The 14,807-nt window shown below is 38.3% G+C and overlaps 1 protein-coding gene across 1 annotated transcript; it reads right to left on the reverse strand.

Annotated features, from left to right (window-relative positions):
* Positions 1-327: 327 nt before the first annotated feature.
* Positions 328-14,514, reverse strand: vtg3 (vitellogenin 3, phosvitinless). Its single transcript, XM_042005840.1, is given in 27 exon segments — positions 328-876; positions 879-948; positions 3,912-4,050; positions 4,209-4,354; positions 4,954-5,154; positions 5,685-5,794; positions 6,216-6,384; positions 6,449-6,596; positions 7,054-7,239; positions 7,878-7,965; positions 8,064-8,253; positions 8,357-8,476; positions 8,559-8,660; positions 8,756-8,880; positions 8,970-9,067; positions 9,145-9,362; positions 9,619-9,837; positions 10,040-10,165; positions 10,256-10,421; positions 11,372-11,529; positions 11,645-11,795; positions 11,873-12,021; positions 12,121-12,282; positions 12,361-12,612; positions 13,881-14,032; positions 14,120-14,140; positions 14,433-14,514. Coding segments are annotated over 27 exon segments (3,741 nt in total). The 5' UTR covers positions 14,473-14,514; the 3' UTR covers positions 328-841.
* Positions 14,515-14,807: the final 293 nt, after the last annotated feature.

The raw sequence follows: 14,807 nt of genomic DNA on the forward strand, positions 1-14,807 counted from the left end.
TGAAACAGTTTGTAAATCCAAAGCTCAACAATTAGTATTGTGATCAATAAAATAATATATTTAGTTTATAACAGAAGCTGCTAACAAAGAGGGTTAATTAGCCAAACTGGCCGGTGTTACAGACATGTCTGCCAGCTGTTTATATTTATAAAGTATGATGTAAAATACCTTTCTCTTTTGGCAAAAAGTACTACAAAAGTAGCACCAGACATGCCTGACACAATGAATTTGGATTAAATTAACATTTGAGATTACCTGACTCTACATCTGTGGGATGAAGTGATATATAAAGTGATGATAATATAATGAAAAAGTAAAAAGAACAAATATTTTGCACTGCGTTTTAATTGTGGGAGTTTTGCAAAATCATTGTAATCAAGATACTCATAGGCAGACATTAAAAGAATTTTTCTTCAGAGATAGCATTCAAATATTAACATGCACACATTAGACACTCCAGACCTTTATGGGTCACTCCAAAAGTGGAAACACCAGACAGATTACAAATAAATGCTTTGTGAGCCAGACTTTCATCACAGTGGTGTGATTTTAGCTGATGTACTATCTCAGTGATGACACATTAAGCATCTGGCTCGCATATGGACTTTGTCATCTTTCTGCAACATAAAACATATGCCATGAAGAAAGCGAAACTGGCGCAGCTCCTTGTGCTTGTTTGCTGATCTGTCTTTCTCAGAAATCTGTCAAAACAGTCGACTTCCACCGAGACTCATACATACAAATGCAAATATACAAACACAGCTACATCAGAAAGACACTGGCAGTGACAGGAACATTCAATCAAACCTAATCAAATAGCTGTAGATTACATACATCTGTTTTATCCCCTTCCAAATCCATCTATTGCTGTGTTGTAATGTTTCGTGGGAGCTCCTGAAAACCAACAGATGGCATTGGAAATGGCATGGCCTGGCGGTACACCGTATACTTTAGAACATAGGTCACCAACTGGCGGACCGCGGTCCGAGTCCGGACCCCGACGCCGTCCCATACGGACCCGGACCAACAGCCAAAACAGAAGGTTATGATTTAAAACCTGACAGGGCGCTTCTATTTTAACTGGCGTAACGTTTGTAGTCTTTACGGTAGTGGTTTTAACGAATGAGGAAACGCACAGACCAATTGCATGCGAGTTAAGCCATCCCACGTGATACTACTCAGCCAATCAAGTTTGTGCATTCCAGGCGGTAAACATTGCGACTCTACAGTGCAGATAGATGAGAGAGTTAGAGGCAAGTAACACATGAGAAGACGGTAGAAAGACAAAGAAAGATAGCGACCGGAGAAAGTTGAAACAGGAGTGAGACGGAGAAAAGGAGAGATACAGGCGACAGCGCCGGAGAAAGTTGAAACAGGAGTGAGACGGAGAAAGGGTGAGAAAAATAAGGATCAAATGGCGCTCTCCAAAAAAAGAAAAGTGGACAGCGAAAATAGAGCATTTAATCCGGAATGGACGGACTCATTTCTGTTCGTACTTCCCACTGGGAGCACTAAACCAGTGTGTCTCATATGTTCCGAAACCGTGGCACTTATTAAAAGTGCCAATGTGAAACGCCATTATGAAACAAAACATAAAGGTTTTGAACAAACATACCCACTTAAATCTGAAGTGAGATCACAGAAAATAAGTGGTCTCAGAGCCCAATATGACCAGTCCACCAGGATCCTGAGCCACACGTTCACTGCCCAACAACGTGCTCATGAGTGTTCCCTCAGAGTTGCTTGGATTTTGGGTCAACACAAAAAGCCATTTACTGATGGAGGGGTTGTCAAAGAATGCATGAGTGCAGTAGCTGAAACGCTACTTGAGGGAAAACAAAAACAAGAGCTTTGTGATAAAATAAAGCAAATACCCATGTCAGCATCATCTGCCACAAAGAAAACTGAAATATTAACTCAGGATGTGCTAACCCAGCTAGATGAAGCCATGCATAAGGCACCATGTGTAGGCTTAGCTGTGGATGAGTCCACTGATGTGTGTGACAATGCTCAGCTGTTAGTGTACGTCAGGTTTTTCAACACAGACCAGAAAGCGTTCTGTGAAGACCTGTTAGGTGTCACTCCCCTTCAGACAAGTACAAGAGGAGAAGACATCTACCTGGCCATTAAGGAGATGTTAACAAAGAGAGGAATAGAGCCAAAACAAGTGGTTTCAATAACCACAGATGGAGCCCCTGCTATGATAGGGAGAGAGAAAGGAGCTGTAGCAAGACTGAAAGAGGACAATCCTGAGCTCATAGCTTACCATTGCATCATTCATCAAGCTGTCCTCTGCGCCTCCCTGTCAGATGAGCATGCTGAAGTGATGAATACAATGATGAAAATGATCAATTTTCTCAGGGCATCTTCTTCCTACCAGCATCGCATGCTTAAGGAATTCCTCAGAGAAGTTTATGCCAATGCTGATGATCTTTTGCTGCACAACAATGTGAGATGGCTCAGCAAAGGCAGGGTGTTAGAGCGCTTTTGGTCCATCAGGAGGGAAGTAGCAGCTTTCTTGGCAGAGCTAAGAAGTCAGAAGGCAACACAGTTTTCTCTCTTTTTAGAAAATGAAAAACAGATGGATAATGTGGCCTTTTTGGTTGATATCACTTCACATCTGAATGAACTGAATTTGAGGCTACAGGGCAAGGACAATTCAATTTGTGAACTGATGACAGCTGTCCGCTCCTTTCAGAGGAAACTTCAGGTGTTCAAGGAAGACCTGCTGGAAGACTGTGCACACTTCCCAGCAGTGCAGGAACAGGTTCAGGGACAGAGAGATGTGTCTTCTTTTGTTGGCTTTATTGATAAGCTGATTGTAAACTTCAGCAACCGTTTTGACAGCTTCAGCTTTGGACAGCAGCTCACCATGTTCATTCAGAACCCATTTCTCATCACAGATGTCAGGGGGTTCTCAAAGGAAGTCACACAGCACTTTAAATGGGTAAATGCTGTGCCTCTCCAGATGCAATTGGTTGATCTCCAAGCAGATGTGGCCCTGAAAGAGCAGTTTGTAAGAACTGACCCTTCCACTTTCTGGCTCCAAATGGTCTCTGAGACAGCTTTCCCAGGTCTGAGGAAAGTAGCCCTGTACATTTTGACCATGTTTGGCTCCACATACAACTGCGAGGCAGCTTTCTCCACGATGAACATAATCAAAACTAAATATCGTTCCAGGCTCACCAATGAGCACCTCCACATGTGTATCAGAATGGCCCTGACTCCATTCAAGCCCAGATTTAAAATCCTGGCAGGACAAGCTAGAGCTCAATTCTCTCACTGAGCAAAAAAGTGGGGGAGTGGGATATAAGAGGGGAAGAAAGTGATACTGTTCAGTTGTTAAGATGTGTTGAGATTTATTATCTGTAAAATTGGTTGAGACTGTTGAGTCAAGATGTGAAACAGAAAAAGGGAAATTCAAGCTTTTGCTCCCTTTATTTTATTTTTCTGAAGTTAAGCACTTTATTTGAACAAGCACAATTTTCACATTTTATTTATTTTCTCTTATTTTGAAATGCAGCCCTACTATTATTTACTTAATGAGAGAAAATTATACATATATGCAGTCATACATATATGTTCAGTTCTATGTTACGTGACAATAAATATTGTCAAAAAGTTTTTGAATTGTACTGAATTCATTTGATTTGACAGTCAGGTATTGATTACATGCAGATGTTGATACAACTACTAGGCTACTTAAATATATATCACACTAAATAGTTAGACATTATGATCTTCCGGACCTTTGCTTCAAGAAATTTTCTCCAACTGGACCTCATTAAATTTTAGTTGAATACCCCTGCTTTAGAAAACACAAGAGAAAAAGAGGATCCATGTCAGTGTTTGACTACATGCAGTAAAAGTATTTAAAGATTCTTTAACAACAAAAGCTTTCTCTCTGATACCTCTGGGAATTTAATCTTCACATCAATGCTGTCTGCTGAGGCAGCAACAACTGATGCAGACACCTCCTCCTTGGCATTTCTCTCGTTTTCCTGGTAGAAGCCGAGAAGAAAAGCCATGCCAGGAATGTAGCTTTCAATTCTGGAAAAGAGAAAAGCACCTTTAACACAAATAAAGCAGTTATTGTTGTGAGCACAGAAAATAGTTTTGTTTGTACTGTTTTAGCTTATTTCTCTCATTCCACCTCACTTTTTTTTCTTTCTGTCTGTCAACTGAATATGTTTGTCTGTGTGACTCACCTTGTGCCAATCTCCACCATATATTCTGGGATTCTGGTCCAGTGTACTTTGGCCTTTAGTTCTGGCTTAAAACCAGGAAGATATGTAGCAGTGGCTTCCATTGACATTTCATAGGACTGACACTCAGCTCCCCATCTAACGTGTGCCTAGAACAAACACAAGAGACCGGTGTTGCAGTCAAACTCGTCAGCGGACACAGACATAAATGTGTACCCCAGAGTTTTATATTTATCTGTATAAAACTGATGGTTATAAACTGTGTATGGCTTTTATAAGCCTGTGAAGCTGCACTGTAAAAAAAAGAAAAAAGTTAAGACAATCAGCTCCAAAGCTTTTTGAATAACTTAACTAAGGCTTATGGTGCTGTGTGAAGAAGAGGGTTACTCAAATTATAGTATCAAACAAAGTTAGGATAGCTATTCAGTTCAACTTATGTTTCTGAGCTGAAACAACTTAGGTTAATTTATTTTAAAAACTCAGGTTAATTAATTTACTTTGAGATTGACACAAGACAGATTACTCAAAAATGCTTTGCAGCTGGTTCTTTTTAAGTTTTCTCAACTACCAATTATTTATTTGAGAAGTCTGTCTTCTATCCATCCATTTTCTATACCTGCTTTTTCTAATGTAAGGTTGGGGGAGTATATCCCAGTAGCTACTAGACGAGAGGCTGGGTACCATCCTGCCGCAATTATTATAAAATAATAAAAATATTTGCCTTTCTTCTGTTTTTTTTAAAACCTACCTTCGCTTCAGCATCCACACTGGAGTCAACACACATCTTCCAGTTGGTGTTTGTTCCAACTTGGGACACAATTAGTTGGGCATTTGGAATCTTTGCCTCAGGTGTATAGTATATTGCTGCATCATAACCCTCAGGCTTCTGGTTTCCACTCATGGCAAACGCTTTGAAATTGAAGACAGCTTCAGGTGTTGAGTTCAAGCCCTTAAAAATGAAACAGAAATAAGGCTGTTACCCTAAGATATTTGCAAAGTATTGATCACCTTATGTCATGTGTGAAGCAGTAATAATACCCCAGTGAGTGTGCATCAGTGTGACTGTGAGGGAAATTTAGTGGATGGATGAGGCACTCAGGCTGGTGACTGTAAGAATTGACTCACAAGGCTGTAAATAAATTTAGTGTGAATTTAGGAAAAATGTCACTCTATGTGGGTTTTTATGCACTAATAATTTTCCAGGCTTGACATAGACCACTAATTTTTGATAGAATTTCAAAAGCTTGCTCAATGCAAACTCATGTATCATGAACTAGAACACAGCGTGGCTTGTTTAGCTTTCTCCAGTTAATGTCACGGTGGCTGTGATGAGATCCTTTGATACTTGAGACTGAATCTGAGGACAGATTTACCCACTGGGTTGCTTCTTGTAAACACAATTTAGAAACAGGTAAATTTGATTTACTCAAACACCAGCACAGGTGTTGTGATAATAACATTGCATGAGTAGCCAAATACCTTGGAAAGCCTTTCTAGAGTCTCAAGCAGTTGGCGGGCACCCGTTGGATGTCTGCTGGGTCCGGAATTAAACTCAAAGTGAATCTTGTCAACAGCTTTGGTTGTCTGGACTAATAAAAATGCACAAAATACATTAGCAATGATAGTTAAAATAGCCATTGATAGGGGTTGACACAGGAAGAGAAAAATACTACTGCTTGTGGGCCAGTTTTTGCCAATTAAATTTGGTGGATTTAAGGTGGGTACAGGTAACCGTACATACAGTAGATACTTTTTTTAAAATTTCTTTTTAGCCTACATCTTATTCCTTAAGTGGTTTAGATGTTGCAGAACCTTACTGGTGGTTCATGGCTCTGCATTGCTTGGCATGCATATAAATGACATACCAAGTCATCTGTTGATATATATATATATGTGTGTGTGTGTGATTTTATATTTAACTGGATAAACTGTGTTCTCTGCCTAAGTTACTACAATTTTTATTATGATTTTATTATCATGGTCTGTGTCTGTGACTGTAAACTTGATCACCTGGAATGAGTTTCAGTCCCATTTGGGTGTATCCAAGGAAATAGTACAGGGGGTATTCCTCGTTGTAATACTGTCTCTTCAGCTCATATTCCACACAGAAACCAAATCCATAGATATTATTCTCAGCACACATTCTAGAGGCTGGATGCCAAGTGTTTGATTTCAGAATCTGTTGGAGCAGACAAACCACAGCTGTGACTCTGCTTCTTGTCACAGAAATGTGCTGACAGTACCTGCTCTGGCTCAGGTTTCACCTCAGCGTGGTCCATGTGGACAACGTCATCAACTTCATCTTCAGAATCAACAGAAATGGGCATTATTGGTATAATTTTAGGTGAAGCTAGATTCTCAATGTTCCTGGAGACTGCATACACATCTGATCTGTTTGAAGGGAAAATACATGTTAGATTTTACCTGACATGCTCGCTGCATTAAGAGAGTGAAAGATGGAATGACAACCACTAAATATGCCATTTATTTAGAAAATCTGAACTTCTTAGATGTTACAGGATGTTATTGACTTAGTCTCAAAATGAAAAAAATAACAGTTAATGAGTATTTCCACTGAAGTGTGAAAGAAATGATTAAGTCATGTTGGATCCTGTTGATGTGTTGATGACACATAGCTGCCACATGAGCAAGCTGTTAGTTAAAAACAGACATTGTTGAAATGAATAAAAATTGACTATGTGTAGAGCTGTACTTCATAAAACAATCTAGATGTTTAGATTACATAAAGCAGAAAATCCATCATTTCATCACTGATGTTAAAAAAGATGAAAAATAACTGCGCTGTAAGTATGATCATAACTGTGGATTATAATACTGGTGAATATACCTCTGTGAAATGAGTTCAATCTCTTCTTTGCACGGGGGGAAGTCCAGTTCAAATCTCTTTTCTGCCACATTGATTTTAGTGGAAAACTTCCACGGGACACCAATAGCAACAATGTTATTATGCTGAGAGCCACTCTGGAACAGCTCTGTGTTGATCCCATAGAAAATCCAGAAATCCTTTGTAACACTAAGAAAAAAAAAAAAAAAAAGAAGAGATTAAAAAGAAAATAAATAAAATAAATACTTTTAAATGTTCATTTGACCCTGATGAGTCAAGTACCACTAACATGCATTGCTGAAAGAGAGAGATGTAAGATTTTAACTTGTAATGCATGTTTCTTTTTTTTTTTAAAGAAAAGTAATTGATTTCTTCAAATCAGAGCTTCTTTTTGAAAGCATAACAAGAACATTTCTGGGTATCTCATAAAACGCGCTCTTAATGCCCATCAGGCTGGAAAAGGTTGTAGCTTGACGAATAAAGATAACAAGCACTATTTACCATAGCCCACCAGGCTACAAATGAGCCCAGAGTAAAGATGAAGTAACTTCTCTCACATATTAACATTAATAAGTCTACCACTCTGAAGAATAACAGTGTGCATTACAAGACTGAAGGGTCAAAGTTTAAATTTCAACATTTATGCCTTTAGATTTTATTACATAACTTTATTACACTCTGTAATTACAAGAAAACTGATAGTTTAGGTCACATACAGAAATATAGAAAATTTTAAATTATCAAAACCTAAAACCCTACTGTACACTAAACACTGCTCTTAAACACCATGGATTTTTCATTTGTAATTTAAAATTGAATATAATTACCCAACAAAGCCATCTGTTTCCCATGAAATTTCAGATGTGAAGAGCTGTTCAAGACGTTCAGTTGGAGCTGGATTTACTTCAGCTTTAGCTACACAAAAAGATAACATCAGTTTATGTTTTTGTAAACCTTATTAGAAGTTAGTTAACATGTGGAACTTTTATATGCTGCAGGATCTGACTCCTCACCATTAACAGAGATTGCGTTGATAGAATTATAATATTTGCTGATCTCCACTGGAAGACCCAGGGTGGTAGCTTGGAAATAACGAGCTTCTACGATCAAGAATGGCCGCGTGTAACGCCATGAAATTCCTCTCTTTAAACTTTCCATTACAGCCCACAGAGGAGTTCCTTTGCCTGCAGAAGGACTGAAGGCCTGCAGGTAACATCAAAATTACAGGATTTTTCTAACTTATCTGTCTTTAACATATCTGCATTAGTAATGGGGTTGTAATGTATTTATTTGGTTGTTTTCTCACCTTAATGATATTCTGAAATACTTCTTTGCTCATATCAGTGAAGAACCACTCTTGCCCAGAGGCACGGGAATAAGCTGAAAGGACTGGCCTATCACTTGGCAGAACATCCAAGTTTTCAAGCTGAAAATTGAAAAAACAAAATTGGTTATTCAACATATTATATTTGTAAACTTGGCCATAAAGTGTTTGCTATATTACTCACCACAGTGAAAATGCTCTGAAGGTCACTAATGCTGAAATTTCCTTTAAATCCAGGATTATTGGCGCTGAACAACTCCTTAATTCCTTCTGCACGGATACCCAACTTTATAAAAAGGAAGGATGAGGATTACTGTTCTTGATTAGGAAAACATTTGTAATTTAAATGCATGTTTCAGTTTTTAATGGATGAAACTGTACCTCCAATAGTTGTACAATCCTACCAATGAAATGGAATTTTCCTTTCGACATGATTTCAGTGGGTAAAATGTTAGCTGCACTTCTTAGCATGAAGAATTCTGAGGTTGCGCCAGCTAGGAAATCATCTGTGTTGAAAAAATGATAGATTGCCACAAGGTTATTGCTGTATCTCTTTTTAAATAGAAAAATCCTTAGCTGCAGTATTTGAACACACCATTAAACCAGTCCATGTGCTCTGCTTTGCTGTAGTAATAGCTGAGACGTCCAAATTTGGGGGCAAGGATTTTCACAGCTATGCTAGAAGCAGTTGAGCTATTGGAAAGGCCACACAAATTATTCAGGTTCATCATCCAGAATTGAATGCAGTATTTCTTCATTGTTATACTCACAGGAAGTGATTGTCTGGAGTTCTGGATTGGGCAAAACTTTGCAAGTAAGAGTATGCAAAGCTAGCGACATTTAGGTCTTTTTCCTCCAACAGATGTGCCGTCACCGTGGACACAACAGCCATTGATGGCTTAGTGTCAAAAAGGATCATGAAGGCTAGCATACGTGTCTCTGTGGCAAGCTCCCTCTGCAGGAACAGACTAATTGTGATGTCTTGGACCTGAAAGCACAAATATTATGATGAAGTTTAATAAAATGAGGGCTTGTGGTCACATATTTATTACTCTCTGCTAAAGTATTTTCTTTTCTGATCTGTTTTAAGAGAATTAGTGTAAAAATTATAGTGCACTGTTTTCAGCAACTGTACTTTTAATCTAAACTTTGCAAAATACAGAATTTTCAACTGGATTATCATAGAAACACTAACACAGAGTTGTTACAGCTGCATCTATTGAGTCTTTTGCATGCCATCTTACACTGTGAGGGTCTCTGGCAGCGATGAGCCTCATAGCCTGCACAGCAGCACTCTGCACACGGAGAGGCAGATCCACAGGGGTGGCAGCAACTCCAGGGAGGAAACGCATGATGGTTTTAATGCTGCTTGGATGACCTGCATTCCCCAGAGCTTTCAGAAACAGGACCATGTCATCTTTGTTGTCGCTCCTCAGTGCTTCTGTGGCCATGTCCAGCAGTGGCTGATGCAAATTTCAACAACACACATATAGCTTGATATACAAACTTATTGATTACCTTTTACAAATGGAAAGCAAATTTTTTTCTGGATCATATTTAATTTATCATCATTTGTAAATGTAACATATGGGGCTGGTGGTATTTTCTGTGAAGATAAGTTGTCTTAACTATGAAAGGAAACAGATATTTCTGTGGTTTTGCTACCTGAACCGCAGTTACTGGACAAGGTGTATAATATGCACAGTGTTTGTACACCAGAGAACCGTAGGCAAGTGCAACAGTCTGCCACAGATACGTGTCAGATTTACTGAATGGCATCACCAGGAACGCCTGCAAAAGACAGACATTTTGACATTAAATAAACCTATTTCTTCTTCCTTTAGTAGACTAACTATTCCTCTTTTTTCACTACTCACTCACTTTAGCCATCTCAACCAGCTCAGGACTTGCTTGAAGATGTTCCAAGACCATCAAAAAGGTTTGCCAAGCTTCAGTTGGAGACAAATCCCTGACCTTAAACCTATTTTCCAGGAATTTAAGGACTTTGGCATCGCCGACTTCAACAATCATGTACAAAAACCAATGCCTAAAAAGTGACAGACAAAAGGATCGTCAGTCATCTAGAAAATATTTAAGTATCTGTAAAATCGAATCAGAAAGGTGTGAGAGGAAAACTCAAATTGCACTGAATTGATTTCAGCTACTAAAGAGATGTGCTTCCTAGTTGTTGATTCTCATCACGTCTTACATGATAACAAATCATTTGTCAGTTCCAGGTTACGCTACTTTTTTAAAACAGTCTTTTCAATGTCATAGATATATGAAGTAGATCAGTATCTTCAGAACTGCTTCTAACTTTCTCTGTTGCTTAAGTACAACTGATTATTCTGCACAACCAAGAGTTTGGAATTGCCCTGGCTGTATTAATATATACTTATACCTTACTGGTTTTACAAAACAGTGAAGAAACATAAAACTTTGGATCTTCTCTAAATTACACCCAGTTCGCAGAAACTACTTTTTCTTCCACCTGCCAAAGTCATAGGTGAAAAGATGCTGCAGGCAGGTGCTAACCACTATTTAGAGGTAGAAATGTGGAGCTGTTTACCACTGATGCTAAATTTTGGGAAAATGACTTTAATCTATCTGCTAAATTTAGGTTTTTATGTTGATGTTCGAACTACAAGAATTCTCCTCATTCAAGACTATTGCATCCTGTTTTGTTATGCACAGTATTCAATATTCAATACCATTTTTAATGGTAATTTCAGTTTGAGTCACAAAGTATACTATAAAAATGAATGAATAGGCTCATTTGAGTCTTTTTGAGCATGCATTCATGAAGGAGATAATCAAGGTCTAGCTACATTATCAGGTTGTGTTACTTCAGTTTTGAGAACTTCAGATTTGGTCAAACTAACATGATTACACACGTTTATAAAGTTAGGTTTTTTTTTTTTTTTGACAGACAAACATAATAATTTCGTATAATTATGCGTTTTCTCAGACAAATAAAATCATTTTCTTTGCACTCACCTGTGATCTGTATTTTCTGCAAACTCCTTCCACATAGTCTCCAGTCCTTCATAAGGAATCACTCGCATTAGTTGATACACCTTCATCGCATCTTTAGTTGCGACACTGTCAATGTGGTACATATTAGCTTCAGCCAAACGCTTGATCAAATCCATAGCCTGTGGAAGGAAAGTAAGTCACTTTGGATTTTAGTGTTACATGTAAGAATATATTAAAACCATTTATTAAATCATTTTCTGGTGAGTAAAACTTAAACTAATCTATCAGTTTTACCTTTTCCATAGGCTCTTCCAGGTTCTCCATTATAATGGGTATTTTAATGTCTTCATCAGCGAACTTGTAAACAATGTTGCCCTTGCTTTCCATTGGTCCGTAAGACATGGCTTTACTTGTGTCGCTCACCCCAAGCAGAACCAATTCCTTCCTGCAGTAAACATTATTTAATGCACCTGATCTGTATTGCAGATTAACAAAAATGTCCAGTCATCTTCTTGCTCTTACATGGCTTCCATCTTGAAAGTGCCACCTTTCACATTGAAGGGACTAAAATGCTGTTTTTCCAGACCGTGAGCTCTGGCAATGACACCTCCCTCTTCTGTTGGCTTGACGGAGTAAACATATCTCACAGTTGATACGACAGAGTCTCCTCTCTAGATTAGGATACATATAAAACAAAAGCAGAACTGGAATTGGTCTGGACGATTCAGAATCGTAGAATCAGCTGCATCAACAATGAAAAAAACAAAAACCTCTTTGGAGAGCTTGTCCACCACAGCAGTTGCCATTCCTGTGTACATCGCTGCCTTCTCCCTGCAGTTAGTGAGATCCACCACCTGAGTGATGTTCAAGTCCTTTGTTTCCTTGTTTTCTTCAGTAACATAGTGACTCTGACACTTGCCGTGGATTCCAATCTATAAACAAGACAAAAGTTTCTTATATTATTTACCCTCATTGTTGCTGTGAATAATAGATGCTCTGACAGGATTTACCTCCTCCAGCTCATAGATGTTTTGTGTGGTCTTCACAGTGACTTGAAAGAAACCAAGAAGCCCTCTTACAATGTTGACAACAGTGGTAGAGATCTCAGTGGAGGCGCGGATGTCATCAACATGTCCATTGTTATAGTCAAACATGAACGGTTTGCTGAGCTGAGCAGCGATTCGTTTGGTGAGTTCTGGGGAGGCATCATAGCCATTCTTTCCTGGGAAGCCAGTATACTCGGCAAAAGCCAAATCAGAGACCTGTAAGCCAATAACAGAAACAAGGTTGGGTATTCTTGTATCACACACATTCTTTTTTAAATGATAGCAAGAAAACTGTCATTCAGAAATTTATATTGAAATAGGGAAAAGCAACAAATGTGCACAAGCAGTATATTATCCAATGCTATTTTAAAGGCTTTAAATGAGCATTATTTTTTAAATAGAGCTGGCAAAACAGTCCTGGAAAATAAGTAACAATAACCAAACAGTACAGTAATACTGATAACTGGCAAACATTAAATACATTTCACTTTTTTGAGTCAAACACTCAAACATAAGGGAATTTTAAGAATTTACAGCTCAAAAAATGATGTTGACACGTCTGTCAACATGCTTGTTTGCTGGCAGAGGTTGTCTCTAGTGAAAAGTATTAAAGTAAGTAAAAAAATAATAAAAATAAATCGAATAAATAAAATAAAAATAGACTTTTATATACTGTAGTGGTGTCTATATACCTATATGTAAATATATACTATGCACAGCAAAAGAGCAGCATAATGAAAATAATGTGCAAAGCCATTAGCCGATAATGTTCAAAGCCTTAAAAGTCCACACAGATTTTTAAATGTAATTTTAGACATGATTCCTGCACGGTGGTGTGGTGGTTAGCACTGCAGCCTCACAGCAAAAGGGTTGCTGGTTCAAATCTTGGCTGGGGGGGCGGTTCGAACCAGGTGGCCTTTCTTTGTGGAGTTTGCATGTTCTCCCCGTGTATGCGTGGGTTCTCTCTGGGTACTCCGGCTTCCTCCCACCGTCCAAAGACATGCATGTGAGGTTAACTGGTGACTTGAAATTCTCCTTAGGAGTGAGTGTGAATGGTTGTTTGTCTTTCTGTGTTGGCCCTGTGATGGACTGGTGATCTGTCCGGGGTGTACCCTGCCTCTCACCTGTTAATGTTGGGATAGGCTCCAGCTTACCCGCGACCCGTAATGGACTAAGTGGTACAGAGAATGAATGATGACATGATTCCTTTAAAGATAACTTTCATTATGGTTTACGCCCCAAGTCTATCATTTAGAGCTAGACAAAGCCTTGTTAGAATATATTAACCTAATATGGGGAATTTTGTTATAATAAATATTAGGATTAATTACTGTATTTGCAAATGTATTACTTAAAAATAGTTTATGTTCATTGTCTTCTTGTCAGTTATTGAGAACAGATGCTGGCAATTTATACTTGTTTCATGAATCAGCTATAGAACAAGTCGGCACTGGATTTCTATTAGTGGGATTTTTATTGCTCACCTGAAGGAGGAACGTCCGGTCAGACACACCAGTGATCTTCGCCTTGCACGTTATCTTTACACCAGACTCTGCAAGGTTTGGCATGCCAAGTCCAAAGTTCACCATTCCTTCATATTTGTACTCGTAAGTTTTCTTTGGATTTAGGCTAATATCTGGAAAATGTTTTCAAGGTTAAACATCTTCACATTATTTATTACATACTGTTGTTACTTTAACTTTGTGATAAAAAAATAACTCACCATATCGTAGACTTTGACATGCTAAAATATTAAAATCAAACAGGGTGACATATTAGAATGCTTGTAATAAGAAAGCATCAGGACATTTTGATATTGTTTATGCATGACCTGAAAATACAACAATCATAGGACCAGCTTGTTGAAGTAAAAACTAAATATATTTCCAATATGCTAAAAGAGGAACATGAAAGCGTACATAAGGATCTTTGGAAGAAAAGATTCTCTCATAAAAAGTTGATTTAAACCATTAAAATGATCAGTCTATTGTATTATGGTAAAAGTAAAATACTTTGAAACATGGATGAAAACTTACTGGCCAGGGCCACGAGGCAGCACAAGAGGAGACCCCGCATGGTGAAACAGGAGTGGTCGCTTGTTCAGACTTGTCCTTATAAATGCACAATGTCATTTCCCATTTAGCCTTGAGGGCAGGTCAGATGTCTTATTTGGCCGAATGCCTTAGTTTAAGTAAACACACGCTCTCTGAGGTGAAGCCAATCTGACATTGTCAGAGTAACATACAACAGGTGAAAGGTAACTATTGCAGCTATCACTGTGGTTGGACATTCTGTAAAAATGTACAACTTAATTATAACAATTTTACAAATAAGGAATAAAAGCAGGAATAAGATTTACCAAACCACAACAGCAAAACAAAAATACAGATGTTTGAAAGAGAAAGAGCAAA

The sequence above is a fragment of the Melanotaenia boesemani genome, chromosome 14, assembly GCF_017639745.1.
Source record: "Melanotaenia boesemani isolate fMelBoe1 chromosome 14, fMelBoe1.pri, whole genome shotgun sequence".
Classification (NCBI taxonomy): Eukaryota; Metazoa; Chordata; class Actinopteri; order Atheriniformes; family Melanotaeniidae; genus Melanotaenia; species Melanotaenia boesemani.